The sequence below is a fragment of the Centruroides sculpturatus genome, unplaced genomic scaffold (assembly GCF_000671375.1).
Source record: "Centruroides sculpturatus isolate CEXI.00-Female unplaced genomic scaffold, Cexi_2.0 scaffold835, whole genome shotgun sequence".
Taxonomy (NCBI): domain Eukaryota; kingdom Metazoa; phylum Arthropoda; class Arachnida; order Scorpiones; family Buthidae; genus Centruroides; species Centruroides sculpturatus.
Genome location: NW_019384995.1, coordinates 123,850 through 143,986, shown reverse-complemented (window position 1 = coordinate 143,986; position 20,137 = coordinate 123,850). Strand labels below are relative to the sequence as shown.

General features: G+C 28.9%; 1 protein-coding gene across 2 annotated transcripts; it reads right to left on the bottom strand.

Annotated features, from left to right (window-relative positions):
• Positions 1-345: 345 nt before the first annotated feature.
• Positions 346-17,083, bottom strand: LOC111633106 (T-cell activation inhibitor, mitochondrial-like). 2 transcript variants are annotated; one of them, XM_023377638.1, is made up of 9 exons: positions 16,940-17,083; positions 16,396-16,546; positions 14,068-14,200; positions 11,441-11,699; positions 11,152-11,372; positions 10,670-10,761; positions 10,342-10,586; positions 3,578-3,709; positions 346-1,189 (listed from the first exon to the last, which is right to left on the bottom strand). In XM_023377638.1, exons 1-9 carry the CDS (start codon positions 16,960-16,962, stop codon positions 943-945), a joined length of 1,503 nt encoding a protein of 500 aa, XP_023233406.1. In that variant the 5' UTR covers positions 16,963-17,083; the 3' UTR covers positions 346-942. The 2 variants fall into 2 exon arrangements, with proteins under 2 accessions (XP_023233406.1, XP_023233407.1); XM_023377639.1 differs by lacking the exons at positions 16,396-16,546; positions 16,940-17,083 and adding an exon at positions 15,779-15,871.
• Positions 17,084-20,137: the final 3,054 nt, after the last annotated feature.

Below are 20,137 nucleotides of genomic sequence, written 5' to 3'. Positions count from 1 at the left end.
GAAAAATATTAAACTCAAAAGGGGCCAAATGTCAAGAAAGACTAAAGTCACTTGAAAGTACTGACACTGTACATGAGAGTTAAATTCAAATAATTTACTTGTATTCAGATATTTTTTTCCTTGAAAAATGATACAGCTTACGAAGTTCAGCATCATGGGGAAAAATCTGACTTTTAATGTCCAAGGCTAATATAAATCTCTAAAATTAGTACTGTTTCTGCAGAAATTCAATTTTTGGAACAAATGCAGAAATCAGTCATTAATGTGTCTATTTTAAAACAAGTTGAGAAGTTCAATAATCAATTTGGAGTTTATTTCTGAACTTTCTTCTATGGTTTTTAGTTTTATCACTGTGTGAAGCAGTATAAATTATCTGTGTGGTCTTGACATGTATATTTTACTGTAAGTTGAAAATTGCAGACCTATAACAAAGGACAAGACAGATGGAAATTTAATCTTGAGAATGAGCTGGTGACCTGATTAATCATACTTTAACTTAAAAGTTGCAGCCTGGCATTATGATGATGACAATAAACAAGTTCTTTTGCTTTTTATCAAATAACATCTGAATTTGAGATCTTCATGCATTCATTTACATAGGTATTTGTAGAACCTATTATGATTTATCCTGTATAAGTGAACCTTTGGTATGACATTATAATTTAACAAAATTCAAAGAACTAAATAACAAATTAATATATTTATTGACTATAAATATTTCTATACAAATAAATAGTCTATCCAATTTGTACTTAAAATAATTCTTATCCGTTACAGAATAAAACGGATAACAAAGATTCAAGCTTGGAATTAAAAATGTGAAATTTATCTCAAAATGTTTGATAAAAAGGCAATGTTTATTGCCAAATATAATTGTGAAGCATATATAATAAAATGCATTTCTACATTATATTACAGAAGTCTAATATATGGTCTGATCGACTAAAGTGTTTGGTCGTCCTTCCAATTCCATGGGATGCACATCTCTCCGTCTTGCAAGATGGAATAATAGTGTGATATTCTGAGTCTGCAGTTTCTCAAATAGTGTATGGAAGACATACCACTGTCCAATAATCTCCTGCAACATTGCACCATTAGGTCAGGTGTAACGTTATCATCCTTGTCTAGTGAAGCCAGGCCCAATTCGGTCATGCAGCGATCGTAGAGTTTCCATTCTTCTCTTCTCAACCTATTAAAGATATGACTATAGTTAATCTATAAGTTATTATTTTCTTTATTTATATTTGGCATTAATTTAAAAAATGGCTGTCTAATTTTTCTATTATCTTTAGGACTCAAACACTGATCTGTTCAGCCAATTATTTTTAATATTCTCTTTCCAATTTCATTATGAAACAAAAGTGTAAACATGCTATCAATATAATAATAAAAAGTCAATTTTTTTACATATCAACATCTTAGATATGGAAATCTCTCAATTTTTCAAACTAAAATTCTCAAAATTCTTTGAATTACTTGGAGATAATTTCTTATGAATAAATATAAAAGAATTAAAATTGTTATAAACATGACTTTCAAAAAGTTGAAGTTTGATCAAATCTTTACAAATGTGGAACATGACTGAAAAGTTTCTGGTATACTGAATTTGCTTTAACCAAGAATATAGGTAAAACTGCAAAAACTAATACTGAATTGCTAAGAAAGTGTGTCCAGGATACAATATCTCAAAAATTTTTTATTGAAAAGCATGCCACAAATTGTTTCCTGCTAAAAAATCAATTAAGTGTGAAACATCCTAAACTCGAATAACTTTGCACTGAAACTATGAGAGACAAGTCAATCATTACAAGTTATTGAACATGTAATTTTATTCATAATTGATTTTATGCTATTTATCTAAACATTGTGATGATATTTGAAAATTATGACTTCTGGCACCTATTGTTAAATGTTTAGATGGTAGGGCCAACAGTTTTTGTCCCCGGGCTGAACCAGAGGCTGCCCTAGGAAGATTTTGAGGTGGTGTGAGATCTAATTGTGGTGTCACCCCGTAGAGACTAAATTGTACATAGAGATTACAGATACATTTTTCACATTATCATGCTTTATCAACATTCTATGCTGTACTTTAGAGTTAACCCTCCATTACAAATCTCTTAATGCACATTGAGTTGACTTTTTTTTTTTTTTAGGTATCAGAATTTTTCGTCGAACTATTTGGACTTGACTAGCTGATATTGAAAGATTCATTGCAGGCCAGGCCTACGGTAGGGGATAACGTAAAATAAAACAAAAGTACAGTGGTACCTCAGGATACGAAATTAATCCATTCCGAAACTGAGATCGTATCATGAAAATGTCGTAAGGTGAATCATTTTTCCCCATACGATTACATGTAAAACCAAATACTTTGTTCCAACACGGAAAACACTGAAAAATGTTTTAAATGTATAAATAACCATAATAGAATAATAATTGATAAAAAAAATGTAGTTTTATTTGCACTTTACCTTTGAGGATAGACGACAGTGGAGGTGTAAACTGGTGGTGGAAGAGAGGGAGAAGGGAAATGATACTAAAATTTAACTTACATAACATAATGTAACAATAACTTAAAAAAGATTAAAAAATATATATATATAAAACAACACTAATTTTTTTTTTAATTTTTATTCACTGCTTTTTGCTTTCTTTCCTTCACTGCCACCAGCACTTTCACTGGATAGAGGTTGCTTGGTAAAATATCTATCCAAAGAGGTTTGGCTTTGCCTACTTTTTAAAATGTTTCTAAAATTACTTAGGCAAATTTCATTACTCCAAGCAGCAATACGGCTAGTGTGAACCTTTTTGGGATGTTTCTTTTCAATAAAATCGGTCACTTTCTGATACCTCAACATTTCCTTTATCGAGCGAGATCCTTCCACGACGAAGCAAACACGCGGACTGAGACCAATGAACAGAAGTGAATAAAAAGTGGTGCTGTGAACTAATGTAACGTCGTATGGTGAGTTTTTGTTTGTATCATGAAACAAAAATATGTTTGAATTTTGTCGTATCCTGAAAATTTCGTATGCTGGGGTGTTCATATCCTGAGGTACCACTGTAATGTTTAGCAAGATTTTCTTACAGATATATTAATAAAGTATGGATATATATTACTGTTGTTTTTAACAGGCATAATGCATATTTCAGGCATTTTAATTATGCATTGATATGCAATTGTGTGCATATATTGTGATTTCACATATCATCAGCAAGGACTCGATTTTTTTGTTTGTGCTATTTCGTGAGAGATGATTTAAATTAATGACATTCCTACAGAGTAAAAAATATCAAGTACTGTTTTCAAATTAGTAAAAATGCACAATTTGCAATGAGAAACTCATTTACAGCACAGCTATTATTCATTGTGCATTTTGCATTCTGGAATAAATTCGTGTTACAGAGCCACATATTGATGGATTTTATGTCAAGTGCATCATTTGAATTATCTGTAGTCCAAATTTTGTTTCATTTTGACCAGTAGAATGCACTCCAGAGAGGTCTAAACTGGGAAACTTATTTCTTGCTAACCCTGTATTTTAAAATATAGTTTAAAATCAAAATTTGAATTTACCTTTTATATTCTTCCATTTTTAGTTGTGCTTCTTCCATGTGTTTAGAAATAAAATCTATCAATAAGAATGCAGGGCAAGATGCAGGAACAATAAACTGGCCTGTTGGAGATAGCATCAATGGACCTGCCTCACTACAGAGAGAAAATTTACACTTAATAATTTAAAATAAGTTATATTTAAAACTATAAAATCCTTTTAGAAATCAATTATTTGTAGATTAAAAAATATTTTTTAAACAACTGTATTTAACAGTATTTTTTAAACAGCCATATATTGTCTATCAAAGATTCTTTGTATAATGCAAGAGATGTAAAAACAAATTTATTCAGAATTGGCATTTTCACTCTAATTCAAATCATCTAACTCAAAGTTTTTTCCTGCTCCTTGGAGCTTTGAGTTAGAAAAGTTTTACTGTATAAATTTAGATATGGAAGCATTACTATACAGAAAATAATGGTGACAAACTACAAGAGCTCCCCTACTTATGAACAATTTGACTATGTCTAAAACTTAAATTTCACACAAATTCTGTTCTCTTTGCTGGTTGTGGGTGGTGTTGAAGTCAGTCTTTAGCCAGCAACAAATAATTAAGGTGGATTTATTTCTATTGTGTATTTTTATTTTTCATTTTTATGCAAATTCTGATGTTCCATTGCCACTCGTGAGGTGGTAATAAAGTTGGTAACATCAGAGTAAGTTGGTTTTTCACTAATGTTTGCAATTTTTATAAACTTTTATGATTAGTGCTTCAAAAATACATCCAAAATATACTATTATATTTTTCATAGGAGATAAATGCAAAAAGTCTGGCTCTGTTACCTAAGCATTAACCATCAAGTAAACAAGCATAATGTATTCTATAAGTATTGGGTTGCTCGGAAAGTAATTTCGTTTTTTTACCACTAGACGGATTAGTCGTATTTTTCTCACCATTTTCATTCTAAACCATATTATCATTATATATTTTGACAGCTAGCATTTTAAGGCTTATTTGTAAAAAATTTTGTTTGATTTTGTGCAATTGTTTATTTTTTGTGTCCCATCAAATATGTAAGATCAAAAGCATCATTTTTGGTATCATTATTTTGCTTTTTATTACCAAAAAGCAAAATGCTGTTCAAGCAAGAAAAAAATTGTGGTACATGTATGGAGATGATGTGTTGAGAGAAAGACAGTGCCAAAACTGGTTTACAAAACTTTGTTCTGGCAATTTCAATATTGAACATGCACCACGTTCTGGATGGCCAGTTAAAGCAAACTGCTGAATAACACGTAAAATCACTAAGAGATTAAATTTGTCAAATTGAACTGTTTATGATTACTTGAAACAAATTGGTTTCGTTTCAAAGCTTGATATATGGGTTCCACGTGTTCTTAAAGAGAGATGCTCTCTTTGGTGGGATTTTAAGGAAATTTTTTTTTGGAGATTTTATCAGACGATTTAACAATTGATTTGAAAGTGTACTGCCATCAAGTAAACAAATCAAGTAATATCATCAAACAGAAAAGGCAGCCAGAATTGATCAACAAAACAGGTGTAGTGTTTTACCACGATAATGTCAAATTTCACACAAGTTTGGTAACTGGTCACAAACTGTTAGCACATCCCATCTAAGTTATATCACACCAACCATATTTGCCAGATTGAACACACTCAGATTATTACTTGTTCCGGTCTATACAATTTTTTTTTTAACTAAGACATTTACTTGAAATGATAATGTCAAAAATCACTTGCATCAGTTTTTTGTAAGCAACGATCAAAACTTTTATGAATGTGAAATCATGCTACTACCAGAAACAATGACAACAGGTATTTGACCAAAATGGTTGATATATAATTCAATAAAATATTTGTTTATTATAAAAATATTGTGTTCTTTTCTACAGAAAAAAATGAAATTATTTTCCGGCACGGAAATGGGAAGGGATGTACTGTACCTACATCGCACACTTCCTATGCCTAGCATCTTATGCAATTACAAGAAGTGAACTTTCCAAAGACTTATAAACTAAATACTCAATTTTCAGAGGCCCGTTTTTTCAAAATTACATGACAAGTGGGTCCTATTATTTGGACAATGATCTCTCTATTTAGGCCTACATTCTCACCAAGTTTCGTTCAAATTGGAGAGGCAAACATCTGGCCTGCTCCTTGTAAGTACAATTCTTATTGACAATAAAAAAAACCAATCTTCAGATTTATTTTGTATTAATCTCCTAGTATGCATTCTGTATACAGGTAAACCCCGTATAACACGGCACTTCTATAGCACGGATTCACTGACATGGTTTGAGAATTGGGTAAAACCCTCGTACATGAAATGTAATAAAAAAAAGCGAACTTTTAAATTTAAAAGCGAACTTTATCTAATTTGATATTATGGAAATCCCTGTATGACAGTTCAATAAATATGATAAAGCTTTTAAGTGCGAAAGATACTTCATTTGACATTTTTCATTCAAGCCCGTATGTACTATCAGATTTTCCTGCATAATTTTCGTGAAATATTAGTTTGGAATAAGAGAAAAACATCTGGCAACATGAAAAGCAGAAGTGTCGATCTAGCAACACTGAGACAAGTTTAGAGAAATACCACATATATTGACAGAAGGCAGGAAAAGAAAATTTACATACATAAGTATGTAGTTACTTTATTGTGTCATTGGTTTTTAGGCATTGAACCCTGTCTCTGAGCCTTGGGACAATCCACACATTTACAAGTATACTTTAAAACTTTAATTTTCTCTTTTTTTGGCTATGTACATTAAAAATTTTCAGGTAAGTACAGTACTGTACTCAATCTTTTTTAAAGAAATAATAATTATATTTTTATTTTTATGAATCTGTAGCCCTAAGCTATGTCTGGCAAAAATAAAAAAATGTCTCTTAAAAAGACATTTCATCTCCATACAAACAAAATTACAAATTTTAGATTGGTTCAAAAAGGTGAAAAGATATGTCGCCAAATCGTTGGATTTAAATGAAGTGACAATACGGACTGTAAGGAAAAATGAACAAAAAATTAGAACAGCCTGCAACAACAGAATCTCTATCTCCTCAAACATGACATCTTGTCCTAGGGCAGCAATAATTGAGCAGGTGGAAAAAACCCTTAGCATCTGGATTGAACACTGTTCAAAAAAGCAGATTACACTGAGCACCAATATTATTAAACACAAAGCCTTGAAAATTTAAACTACTTAAAGGAAAATGGAGAAACTGCTACTAATCCAGATTTTGTAGCCAACAAAGGGTGATTTGATCGTATGAGAAAACACTTATCACTACAAAACCTAAAAATAGAGGGTGAAAGTGCATGAGCCAATAAAGAAGCCACCAAAATTTATCCAATGGAATTAAAAAGAATTATTGAAGAGGGTGGATATTCAACACATTAGGTTTTTAATGCTGACGAGACTGCTCATTGGTGGAAAAAAATGTCTAAGAGGACATACCTTGAAACCTGGCGCTACTTTTTCGTCTTTAGAAATGTATCAAAAGACTGTGTAACATTACTTATGTGCAGTAATGATTCAGGTGATTACATGGTAAAACCTATGTTGGTTTATAAATCTCTCAATCCTCAATAAGAGTAATTTACCAGTATACTGGGCATCAAATAAAAAAGCTTGGGTGACTACTGAATTATTTAAGAAATGGTTTTTAAACTGTTTTGTACCAAGTGTGGAAAACCACTTAAAACAGAAAAATTTAGATTTTAAAGTTCTACTTATATTGGATAATGCACCCAGCCATCCACAAGATTTAAATCACCGAAATATCAAAATAATTTTTTTGCCTCCAAATACAACTGCTTTACTTCAATCATTAGATCAGGGAATTATAGCTACATTTAAAACCAATTATATAAGGAGATCATTACAATGGGTTTTGAACAAAATCGATGATGAATCTATGGACATTAAGGAGGCGTGGAAACTCTTCACAATTTTGGACTGTATTAACCTAATAAACTTATCCACCAGAGAAATAAAACCGATGACATTAAATGATTGTTGGAGAAAAATATGGCCGGAGTCAATTGAAAGTAAAAATTTAATCGAGACAGCAGAAAACAGAATGGATGTGGTGGTAGAAATTGCTAAGTCTCTAGGAGGGGAAGGTTTTGACAATGACTGCACAAGATATCCAAGAATTACTGGTGGAAGAAGGAATTGATGAAGCAGGTTTGGTAGAAATGATATCTGGAATCCATGATAACACAGCTGAAGACAAAGAAGTTAAAAAGTTTACTCTACAAAGCATAAAGAAAGGCCTAAGCTTAGCTGAACAGTTAGAATCATATTTCTTAAATGAAGATCCTTCAAATGAAAAGAGCACAAAGTTTAAAAGAGAACTTCATAAGTGCTTAGCGCCATATAAAGATCTTTTAACTAAAAGCAAGCAATGTTTTTTGCAAAAGGTAGAGCATGGATCTGAAGATAATGCAGAAAAATGCTTAGAGGATAAGGATATCTTGCCAAAAAGAAAACTCCCTCAGTTAACAGTGCTTAGTGATGACAAAGAAAATATTGTTTAATTTATATTAATATGCATCACTTCTTAAAAAAATTTTAATAAAAATATTTATCTTAATTATGAAAATATAATAGCATGTTTTTTAATTTTTGGAACCTAACCCCCCTTTTCGTATTAGTTCTTTGTTTTGTATAATGCGGATTCGCATAACATGGCAATTTTTTGGAACGTAACTCCCATGCTTTATGGGGGTTACCTGTACTTTAAAAGTTTATATTTATTATTTATATACATTATTGCCAATACCTACTAAAATCACACTGACAACTAGAATTATTCTATTAACAATAAAAGTATTTGATGAAAATGCACATTTTAGTTGAACAAACAAAATCTTTGGATTGTAATTTTCACTGACTGTTAAAAACTTTCATTGGATTGGCACTGTTACATGGAAAGTTTATATCAACAGAATCACAAAGAAATAATAATTAATAATTTAGATCCTCATATAAGATATTCACTTTTTCAACATTTTTGCTGTGGACAAAACCAAATACAGTATAAAAGTGTCGATTATCCAAAAGAATTCCACTTGGCAAATTTAAATTTTCGCCAGTGTCATGGCGCTGCAATCTTTGCCTATATCTTGGGCTACTCAAATATTTTACGTTTTTGATACTAAATTAACTTCTGAAGTATAATTTTTTATTGTTTTTATATTTTTTAATATATTTATTTTGTTTGTACAAAATAAACAATAGTCTTCGTTAGGCTTAACATTGATGAAAATTCAACACGAAGCGACACGCAACGGAGAAAAATTTCAACATGGGATAGGTTAATATATTTTTTCATACATAATCGGTTATCCGAAATATTGATTTTTCAAACAACCCCAGTCCCCAATTGATTCGGATAATTGACGCTCTACTGTATTAAAATTGGCTTTAGATTATATCATCCTAACTATGTTTGACATATATTGTTTTCACATTATTAGTTTAATAAGTTTACTTAATATAATAAAAAGATTCTTTACTGCAGCGGTTCCCAACCTTTTTTCATTAGCATACCCCCATGGCATTTTTAACTTCGCAACGAGCAACGCATGTGCAAATCTCACACTGCCTGTTTGTAGAGAGTGTCTCCATTTTGAATTTTATTTTGATTCAGTTCACGGTACCCTGAGTACCAACAAGTCCATTTTTTTTATGCGCACATGATATGGGCACCTAATACTTTGTGCCAAATTGCAACTTTTGACATGTACTCCTTCATAGCTCTAAGCTGGTAACACAGCAGGCAGTACGATTTTATAAACAAGATATAGTCTTGTCAATAAAAAATTAGCAAAAATACTGAATAAATAATGAAAAAAATTACCACTTGTAGAGAAAATGTGGAGAAATTATCTATATATTTTTCCTTGTTAACAATAAAAAATACTTTTTATAAACAATATGTGGGGATATTGTTGAAAGATGATGATAATAATGATAACACACCCCACCATCAAAAGTCCGTAATCACTAATCACACACAATGGTATCCCCACTACCATTGACCAACTGCGCAACATTTATTGATCTGTTGCATTGTACAATCGGCAGCATAAGTTTTTATTTCTATTTTTGCATTTTGAAATGTATAATAAAGTTTGTGATTGTTGCAAGGAACATTTTTTCCTAATAATTTTTTAATACTATTAATTTGAGATACATATTATGGCAGAAAAAATAATATATTAACTAACTTTTTTCTGTACCTCTAAACAACCTATCGTGTACCCCGAGTTGGGAATTGCTGCTTTACTGGATATAATTAGAACTTTGTTTTTAAGTTTCTTAAAGTTTAAAACGAATAAGTTTTGAAATTGTTCATGAAGAATAAATTAAAGATTTCTATTGTTGATTTTAATCATTTAAAGCATTCTTAAGGAGTCAAAGTACATTAATTAATGCAATGTATTTGCAACAGGGCAAATGCCAAGGACATGAGATGCAAGAAGCACCACAAGAATTTGTGCGCTGTGGATTAAAAAAACTAATGCATTGCCAAGGGCATCAAAAACATTGCTATATCTCTGTTTGTATGTATCAACAGCTAATTGAAAATTATTTCATCTTTTGTATAATATAATCTAAACTTACACCTAATCAAATTCTTCCAAATCTTGGAATTCAAAGATATTCCAAAAAGAAATAAAAAATGGATGAATTTTTTTCTCACCAGTGTATTAAAAAATTAATTAAAAACAATTGACTTAATACAACTTACCATTCTACAGCTAATTGAAATTTGTTTAAACGATCAGGCCAAGAATCTGGATATCCATTTTTCCAATAGTATCTATACAAAGCTGAAGTTAATTTCTGTAATTGTTGCATGTATTTTTTCACCATCACTGACTGTCGAAATTCTCGATGATTAATCGTAATTCCCCTCAAGACATCAGATAATGCTTTTTGTACAGATGGAGCTTGAGCTAACAGGTTATCATACTGATGTACTGATTTAATTAACTGTTAAAATTAAAAAAAAAAATTATTAACTTTTGTAATTAAAACAACAAATAGATGAAAAGCTTTAGTGTTATCAAACTTACATCTAACCAATTATGTCTCACATCTTCACTGCTCAATATAACATGACTATCAAGACTCACACCCGTTTCTAATGCAAACACAAGTGTCCTACCTAAATTAAATGTGCAAATATTTATATTTGATATAGAAAGAACTTAATAGTAATTATGCAAAATAAAGATTTTTAGTGCCTTTAGTTAGTTTTTAGTTTATTAGATCTCTGTTAATCATGTAGCAAACTAAATTTTTTAAGAAGAAGAAATCATGCAAAAAATACTGAATCAATTAATTGTTGTTGTACTTCTAATATTAAAAACAATGGTCTGTACTTAAGATCAATTGCTATCTACTCAACTAAAGAAAGAGTTAAAATGTATAACTTTCAAGAAACAACCTAAACAGAAAAATTTTTCTAACTATTGAAATTTTTGAAATTATTAGCCAAAAAGCACTAAAAAGTATTATTAAATAACTATTAAATTTTGTAATTATTTCACCTCACCTTTCAGCACTTTCATATCATCAGGATGCTGAATAGCCAGACTCCTAAAACTTAAAAGACATCCCCGAAAATGTGATATGCCCCAACCACATTTCCAAAAAAGATTTTTTAGTTCTAATGAACTTTTAAGTTCTTTACGTAATTTGCTTACTTCATCCCTAATTGGTTGTGATGCTTTTAATTTTTCTTGTGCTTTAGAAATATTTTGTGATAACCAAATCCTTAAAAAAGTGTTCATTAAAATTAAATATTCATGCAAAACTTAACTTTAATCTATATTAATACTTACTTAAGATCAACCTCTGGTTCCTTCTCAATTTTCTGTTTGACTTCACTAAATGTTATGTCGTGAATTTTCCATTCTTTAACAGCATTAAAATCAACTTTGAATTCAATTCGACTTTCAGAACTAGATGACTTTATATTATTTTTGTTTGCATGCAATTGATCCAGGTATTCAGTTGATAATTGACAAGCTGATAAAATTGCATGAACTGTTTTGTGAATATCTCTTCCCAGGAGTTTTATTTTAACAGATTTAAAATTATCTAAAAGACAAAAATAAATATAAAATTGAAAGAAAAAATTACAATTATAATAATAAAAATTCAAAATATTTTCATAAAAGCTTAAGTATAAAAAAAAATAAAATGATTTATATAACTTACAGAATATATATTTGTGAAAAATATATTTTCTGTATTCTTCTAAAGGTGGCTCATATTTGCTGGTATGAGTCATGAGTAAATCACCCACACTATTCAGCTTGGCCAAATATTTGCTCAATCACGTTATAACTTTTAATTAACATATAGTAAAGATTGGAAATTATATTATCCTATTTTGACTTGCTAATAGTAATTTATGAACTAATTATGAACAATATAAATATGTATGTGGTTAATTTATAAAGCTTGAACTCTATAATGAAAATTAATTGTATGTTCATTGATTAATTGCTACATACAATCATCACTATCATCTAATGTATATTCAATCAATGATCAAGTCTGCAGACATTTGATTCCCAATAGAAAATTAATAGTAATGTATTTTGTTGATCTATGCCAATTCGTCGCAAAAAGATTTCCAAGCAGACGAAAGCCCGTCGGCATCCCTATAGTTGATACACTGCATGCTCTTCCGCACCCTGTGGATTTCCAGCTTTTTGAAGAGAGATTGAAAAAAAAAAAAGATATATTTTGTTGTTTTTTTTAAGCAATTCATTATAATTTTTAAAAATTTTTTGTATTGCCCTATAAGTTATAAAGCAAAATTTATAATTTTTTTATTAGTTCTATAAAACTAATAAAAAATTTTGGAACTATTTTGCTGTTTTCTGTCAATTTATTTATGGACATGAAAAAAGGTCCTCTTAAAACCTGCAGAGGAAAGATTTATTTATTTATTTATATATAATAATCAGTTATAATCTAAAATACATATATAAAAACACATGTTTATCTAAATATATAAAATTACTTGTCCTGACTGATTGACTGAGTGATTCATCATCGTCCAGAGCAAACTGCTGAACCTAGAGGTGAAATTTTGTACACAGGGTACATCATGATTTTGAAAAATTCCTTCTTAGTGTTTAAAGAAGGAATTTTTCAAAAATCCCCCCATGGGGGGAGAGGATTAAGGTTTAACCTGAAGAATGGCTTCTACTGTACTATTTTAGATGTGATTTTTTGTTTTCAACTATGTTTAGTTTTCATTGAGTACTTAGGTGTATTAAATTGATAACATTTCAGACATTGGTATAAATATTTTTATACATTTTGATTTTTTAACCAAATGTTCAAACCATTTTAAATTCAAATTTGTTATTGCATATTGGTTGGATTATAGAACGATTGTAAATGTTCCAGAAAATTGATCAAATTGAAAACAGTTTGTTTGATTCTCAGCAGTTCTCATCATTCTCAGTGGTAGGTGTTATATAACAATTACTATGGTGTACTGAATATAATAAATTGTTTCAAAGAATTCTCATTAATTTCCTAGAAATAAAAAATGTATAGAAATTACTTTTTATCTGAAATACTTGAAATACTAAATATTGAATATAAATGGGGTTTGCTTGCAAAATCCTCACGTGCAAAGTTGGGGGTAACAGCTAGTGTATACATATATAAGCACAATATTTTATGCACACTTCTTTCATTATTAATTTCTTAATTACAAATGGGCACAAAATTGTTACACAGCATTTGGAAATGAATGAATGAACAACTTTGAACTTATCAATTGACTAATGAATTAACTCATATTTATTTGAAATTTAGTTGTATTAGAAAACAATTTTGGAAGAAATAAATCTTACTTCTAACAGCCTTCTGTTTCTAAAACCAAATAGAAAAATAGTTTCAAGTGCAGCTATGAACCTTTTTTCAAGAATTATTCTTAAGATCTTTCTTTAATTTTTGTGCATTAGTTTTTAACATATCTATTCTAATGATATTTAGAAATTGGTCAACAAATACCCATTGATTAAGAAGGTTGAAAAAAGACTTATAAATAAAATAGTTTAAAATGGTTTAGAGCTTTAATGTATAAATCCTATATCCAGTTAATAATTGATGACATTTAACGAAAATTTTTCTGAAATAAAATAATTAACCAAATTACATTTCTGAGAAAGTTTTATATTCAAATGTTGTTTTTAATTTATGTTTAAACTGTTGTGTTCAATTGTTATTTTTAAAAACTTTTATATTATTTGTGAGACAGATATATAAATCACATTATTCTCAAAGAATAGTTTTATACAAAAATATATTAATATTAAATAATCTATTTAGGTTTAATAATCCATTGTATTTAATAGAACATAAGTTGAAAATTGAAAACTGCTACATCTTTCAATAATTTCAAAATTCCAAACTTATTCAAAAACTGTTCAATTCTTACCTGTGTTAATTACATTTGCTTTTGATTTTGTGTCTCTTAAATAGAAGGTAACACATGTTGGATAATTAGGATGATTTTTTATTAATGTTTCCAAAAACTCATTCAGTTGTTTCAAAGAATTCTCATTAATTTCCTAGAAATAAAAAATGTATAAATAATTACTTTTTATCTGAATAAAAACTTACTGCTATTTTTCATTTATAAAATTTCCATTTTTCTTTTTCAAAGCAAACACAACTAAAATTTCATTCTAAAAAATTGTCTTACAAATGTATTGACATACAACATTATACAATGAAGTTATATAATTTATTGTAGCTTAAAATATAATAGTATAAAGTGTACTTATATAAGGTAGTAAACTCTAATTTCAATAAACTTTGAAATATATTTAATAAACCATTTCATACATTTTTTTTTAGTTTACAAATTTTTAAAATGATCAGTATGTTATAGTACAAGGGTTAGTCAAACAATTTGTGGAAAATAGCTTTTAAAATTGTTGCTTTGCAACAGTGCTTCACCTGTGTTTTTTCATAGAGGTCTCTGAAACTTATATGCAAGATAGCAACCTGTTTCAATATCATGGAGAAACACACTTGTTCTACAAGTGTGTCAATCCAGCCTATCTTGTCTTCTGTGACTGAATGTAACAACAGAGTTGCAATTTTTGTGCAGTTTCACCTGGAAGATTCAGCAATACAGTGTCTCAAAACCTCTGCAATGAGCACATTGTGAGCAAACCCTATCCCAGATACTATTGTGTTTAAGAGATATCATCACTTTTGATCTTGGTGCTTCAACCTTTATGATAATGAACATAAAGGGCATCCAAGGGTTGTGGTAATTCCAGGGGAGATTGATGCTGCCAAGGTCCTGCCTGATGAAGATGGATGGACAAGTACCAGAGTGCGTGAATGCAACCTCAATATTTTGCATGAATCTTGCACGAACACCTGCATATGAGGAAGCTGTGTGCACATTGAGTACCTCATCACTTGTAGCTGAACCAGATGAGAAACATGAGAATTTTTGCAAGTTTATACTGAAGAAATTGAACAGCAGAATGACAGAAACAGTCACCAACATACTGACAGGTGATGAAAACCTGGAACCCAATTTTTCATCACCTGTCAGTCATCTTTAACAATCCAGCAAATAAAATTATTTGCTGGATTGTTAAAGATGTGTTTTTTATCGTATTTATTTATCCAGTATGTACAATATAGGATTGTTTTAGATGCAGTTTTTTGCATTTTAATAGGGTATGCCATGAGAATGCACATTAAGAATGGATTTTACCAAATTTCCACTGTGGGGGAGAGAGAGAGAGGGTTAAGGATTACCCCAAAGAACTCGGCTTCTATGGTACTATTTTAAATGTCTTTTTTGCATTTATGCAGGAAATTGAACATATTTTTAGACTGTTCTAAAAATTTTCAATGACATTTAGTGCTCCATCATATATAAAGTTGAAAAGGGGGCATGTGCATAAGTTCAAGAAGTGATTATAATTATATTCTTTTTATTAGTTTCTTTTCCTTAGTTGCAATTAATGTTAATTAAGAACGTATAACTGTAACTAATCATAATTTTATATTATTTGTGATTATTAGTTATGCAAAAAGTCTGGTATTGAAAAGTAATTAATAAACTTTAAATTCAACAAGCTCATAAACCCAAAAAAACCAGTAAAAAGGTAAACACTCACATTAGCAAATGTTTTCTTCATTATTAAATGAACATCACCATTGAAATTAGAATTGCATACGTTGGAACACCTCTACTTATATTATGCAGGCTCGTTGATTGGTGGAGTGGTCACTGATAATCTCCATAGATGCCAGAATATGAGGTAAAATTAGACAGGATTAAAAAACATTTTACCATGCTGGGGGAAGGAATCTCCCAGCATGTTACGAGCTTGTTTATTTAAAGTTAACAAGTATTTACTAGTCGTATTTACTAGTCGTTAACTTTAAATTCTTTTACAAGCTCTCCTGAGAAAAGTTGTTTGTTATGCCAGCATCTAATGATACATACTCAACAATATATACATCTATTAACTCAAAATGCATTAACTAATCAGTAAAGAGTGATAACATTTACAAAGAATTTTAACTTGTGAATTCACAAGTGAAAAGTATTGTTATATTTATGAACTTTAGATAAGCACAGTGAAAAAATTTTGTATATCTTTTTACTCTAATTGCATATCAAGGTACACAGCAGATAAAATATCTCATACTGTGTGTAATATATTAAGAATTTGCTGAAAGAAATTGAAACCAACATCAAATTTAGTATAAGTAAAATCCTCTTACATGCCTTTTCCTTCGGATATTGCCAAAACAGATCCGGGTGCACGGCAAAGTAAAAGGGACGAAGGGCCGTGGCCACTTCCTGGGCGGTCAGCAACGGGGCAGAACGATAAAAGCGGCAAGACACATCACCCTTCTTGAAGAAATATAAACCACATCTGAAACCACGATAACATATGGCATACAGAATACTTTCTGCAATTCATACTTAAATATATAACCTTATCTTATTTTTATATATAACACCATTGTGCTCCAAAGTTTAAATTTATAGAATAAATTGGTTAAAAAAAAAAAGCAAAACATTATTATTATAATGTGTCAGTAGAAGTTACTTTTAGGTATTACGTTCTATTCATACGTATATACATATTTCACTAAAAGTAACTTCTACTTTGTGCCTATATAATTGAATCCGGACATTCAATTAACGGCATTATTATTATTAAATGAAACATAAAGCAGAGATAAGGTTATATTTTATAGAAAATAGCACCATTAAACTGCTTAAATGATTAAAAATATGCAAAATAAAAGCTAAAAACGCAAACCTTCTTATCACGTTACTCGCCATGGTCCGATTTCGTTCATTGTACAAATTTACCAAATTAGTCGCGTGAGGCGCTGTTTCTATTCGCGACGTCACTATTGACCTTTAACAGTTGTTTACAAAGCTCCGTTCAAGGTTCCGATATCGATGATATATTAATCTAATTGTTAATTCGATTAATTAAACTATTAATAAATGTTTAATCGAAAATAAAAAAAAAGCGGATATAATCGATAATTTTGATGCATTTTAATTGATCGGCGCGGCATCCGAAGAGATGATAAAGTTATTAATGCGAAAAAAAACATAGAGAAAAACATAATTTTTTAAATAAAATTTTATAACAATTTTGTGTTACTTTTATTTACGTTCTTTATTTATAATTTTTATCATTTTGAAGTTGGCTTTCCAGCAATACAACAATTTTTTCATGGCATTCTTCAATTGTATATAGGCCAAAATTCGTTTAAAAGTTATTTTAGATTTGGCCAGGTGTATAAAAATATAATTTAATCTGTTTACTTTACTTTTTTCAATTGAAATCTTAAATGAGAAAACTCAAATAAACTTTAAAAAATGTTACAAAAAATCATTTGCATCCTTTCAGATTTTAATGAAGTTTACAATTATCATTATTATAAATAGTTTATTTTATAAATGGTAAATGGTATTTTAACTAATGTATCAATTCCTCGGAATTTTAAAAATGTTTCTAAAAATATCTAATCAATGCTGATGTGAATAACCTAACAAGTGTTATTGTACTCATCCTTGAACACAAATTCCTACAGTGTAAAATTATTTATACGGAAACTCAGTATTTTTAAACTTTAAATGACATATGTAAATAAAATAAATACATAAAATTGAATATAAAATTTCTTTTTAATGTTTTATTAAATACTGTACCATGTAATTTNGCCTTTATATTTAATTTAATTCTTTCATAAAATTGGTATAATTTTATTTACTTTTTTTATCTAAAAACTTTTATAAATATTTTTATTTATATTTTCAATTTGTTCTATATTTCAGTAACGTAAGATATATATATATATATATATATTTTTTTTTCATATTATTTTAAAATATGAGAAATTTTTAATGTATTATATATCATTTTGATGTATAACATGAAATTTTAAAAATTTGTTTTAATAAAGGGAGTTTATAATTAAAAATTAGAATTAAAAGCAAATGCAAGGGCGGTGTATGATAGATCATTTTCCATGATAAAAACAAGGAAATTTCACCATTTTTCCTATACACGTGGCGAAGTATTTTATTTACGATAAATCGCATTGAAGGATGTAAAGACCTTCTGAAAGCACTTATCATTAAACAAGTTTAATGCATGTGCAATTAATATTTATTTCAATAAGAAAAATCGACACATAATCTAACAGATGGCGCCACGTGTTAATTACTAATTAATGCCTTAATTATGATTATCCTATATTAATATTTTCTTTTTCATTATAATTTTCTATTAAATTAACCGTTTAAAATTTATTTAGTATCATAAATTTTTAATTAATATCGAAATAATTATAAATTTCGATATTAATAATGCGAATTTTTAAGGTCTTTTCATTACCTAGACCCCCTTCCGGGTAGATAGCATGAGGTCATCGAGTTACTGTATAAAGAAAAGATGGATGAGAGTGTGAAGTTATAACTATATCAACGTAATTTTATTATAATAAATAAAAAAACGCAATTTATTATATTGAATAATGGGCTGTATAACAAAACAGATATGTATGTTAATATATAATGGATTACTAGAATTATTTATGAACAATACAGAAAATCTTTATGTTAATATTTAATAAAAAATCATACATACGGAGAGAGAATAAAAATTAATTATGATTATAACTTACAAACACATTGACTTATATAATATTTTATCAAAAATAAACCAAATATGGTTAATAGACAAGGTCAATTTTAAAAAGGATAAATTGTATTTATCATAACTCCTACATGATTTTGAAGATTGCCTTATTTTTCCATTTATACACCTTACAGTTTTCAGGATATAAATATATTTTATTAAATATAATAATAATAATAGGAAATATATTTATTACTAAAAAATAATATTAGATGATAATAATTATAATATACTCAGTAGACTCTTGATATAGCGAACAATTTTGTTGATCCTTGTTATTTTTTATAGTACAAAACTCTTGATATAGTAAATGATTTTACTCGGTATTTGAGAGTTTACAACATCGAGAATTCTTTGTAATTTATAAACAAACTATTTTCTACTCCATTACAGAAAAACTAGTAAAGACGAGCGGAGGGGAAAGCATATAATTTTAAGACTAAATTCGTTAATATTTCGAATATGTAGTTTGAAATTTGTACTGAAAAATGTATATTTAAAATAAAAAAAAAATAAATAAATAACAGCGAGTCAATGACAAAAGAACAATTATTAGCAAACATTACGTTACAAAGCCCTTATAAATACGTTTAACCCAGTGACTGTAATACAACGATTAGTTAACGATCCTGTTTGTCTCTTTAACTTTCTCTGTAAATAGAGATCATGGCCAGACAGGATGTGACGTCATCGTACAGGAAATAGTTACGATATCCTCTGAGTTACTATCTATGTTTCGGAAGCCACGGACACCGACCTCTGAGATAAAAGATAGGTTCATACCAGTCTCTCGAGATAACTGTTTCGTAATGATTCCAAATATGCCTACTTCACAGATTAAAACTGTAAATAATATTTACTTAGTAAAGTAGTACTATCTATAAAATTTAATTATCGAATATACTTTATTGGAGATATTATATTCCATTTCTGACTTCTACAGACAGGATTAATGTGAAGACTAAACATACGTTAAATTAATGGATTGTTTAGTCTCTAAATTAGACTTCAGAAAATTAATAATAAATATTAAAGTAATTTATTTCTAAATATATATATTGTTAAGCTTATTATGAAGTAAATGTTTTAATGTAATTAAAGAATTTGTGGATATTTTAAACATTGTTCTTTATGGAAAACATAAGATAATTCTTGTTGATAAAATGACAGAATTATCAAAGTTTTATTAGCAATACAAATTTTATAGCGAACAATGATATTATAGTAAGTGAATGATCATAAATAATGATAATGATGCTGTAACCAAGATAGAATAAACATGTAATTATCACTAGCATT

Excerpts from the sequence above, each read along its gene's own strand:
- LOC111633106 (XM_023377638.1), bottom strand. The coding sequence starts at position 16,962 with ATGGCGAGTAACGTGATAAGAAG. Across the intron at positions 14,201-16,395 it reads GGCAATATCCGAAGGAAAAG|GAAATTAATGAGAATTCTTT; the intron begins GCATGTAAGAGG and ends TTTTATTTCTAG. Across the intron at positions 10,762-11,151 it reads TGATATGAAAGTGCTGAAAG|GTAGGACACTTGTGTTTGCA; the intron begins GTGAGGTGAAAT and ends CATTTAATTTAG.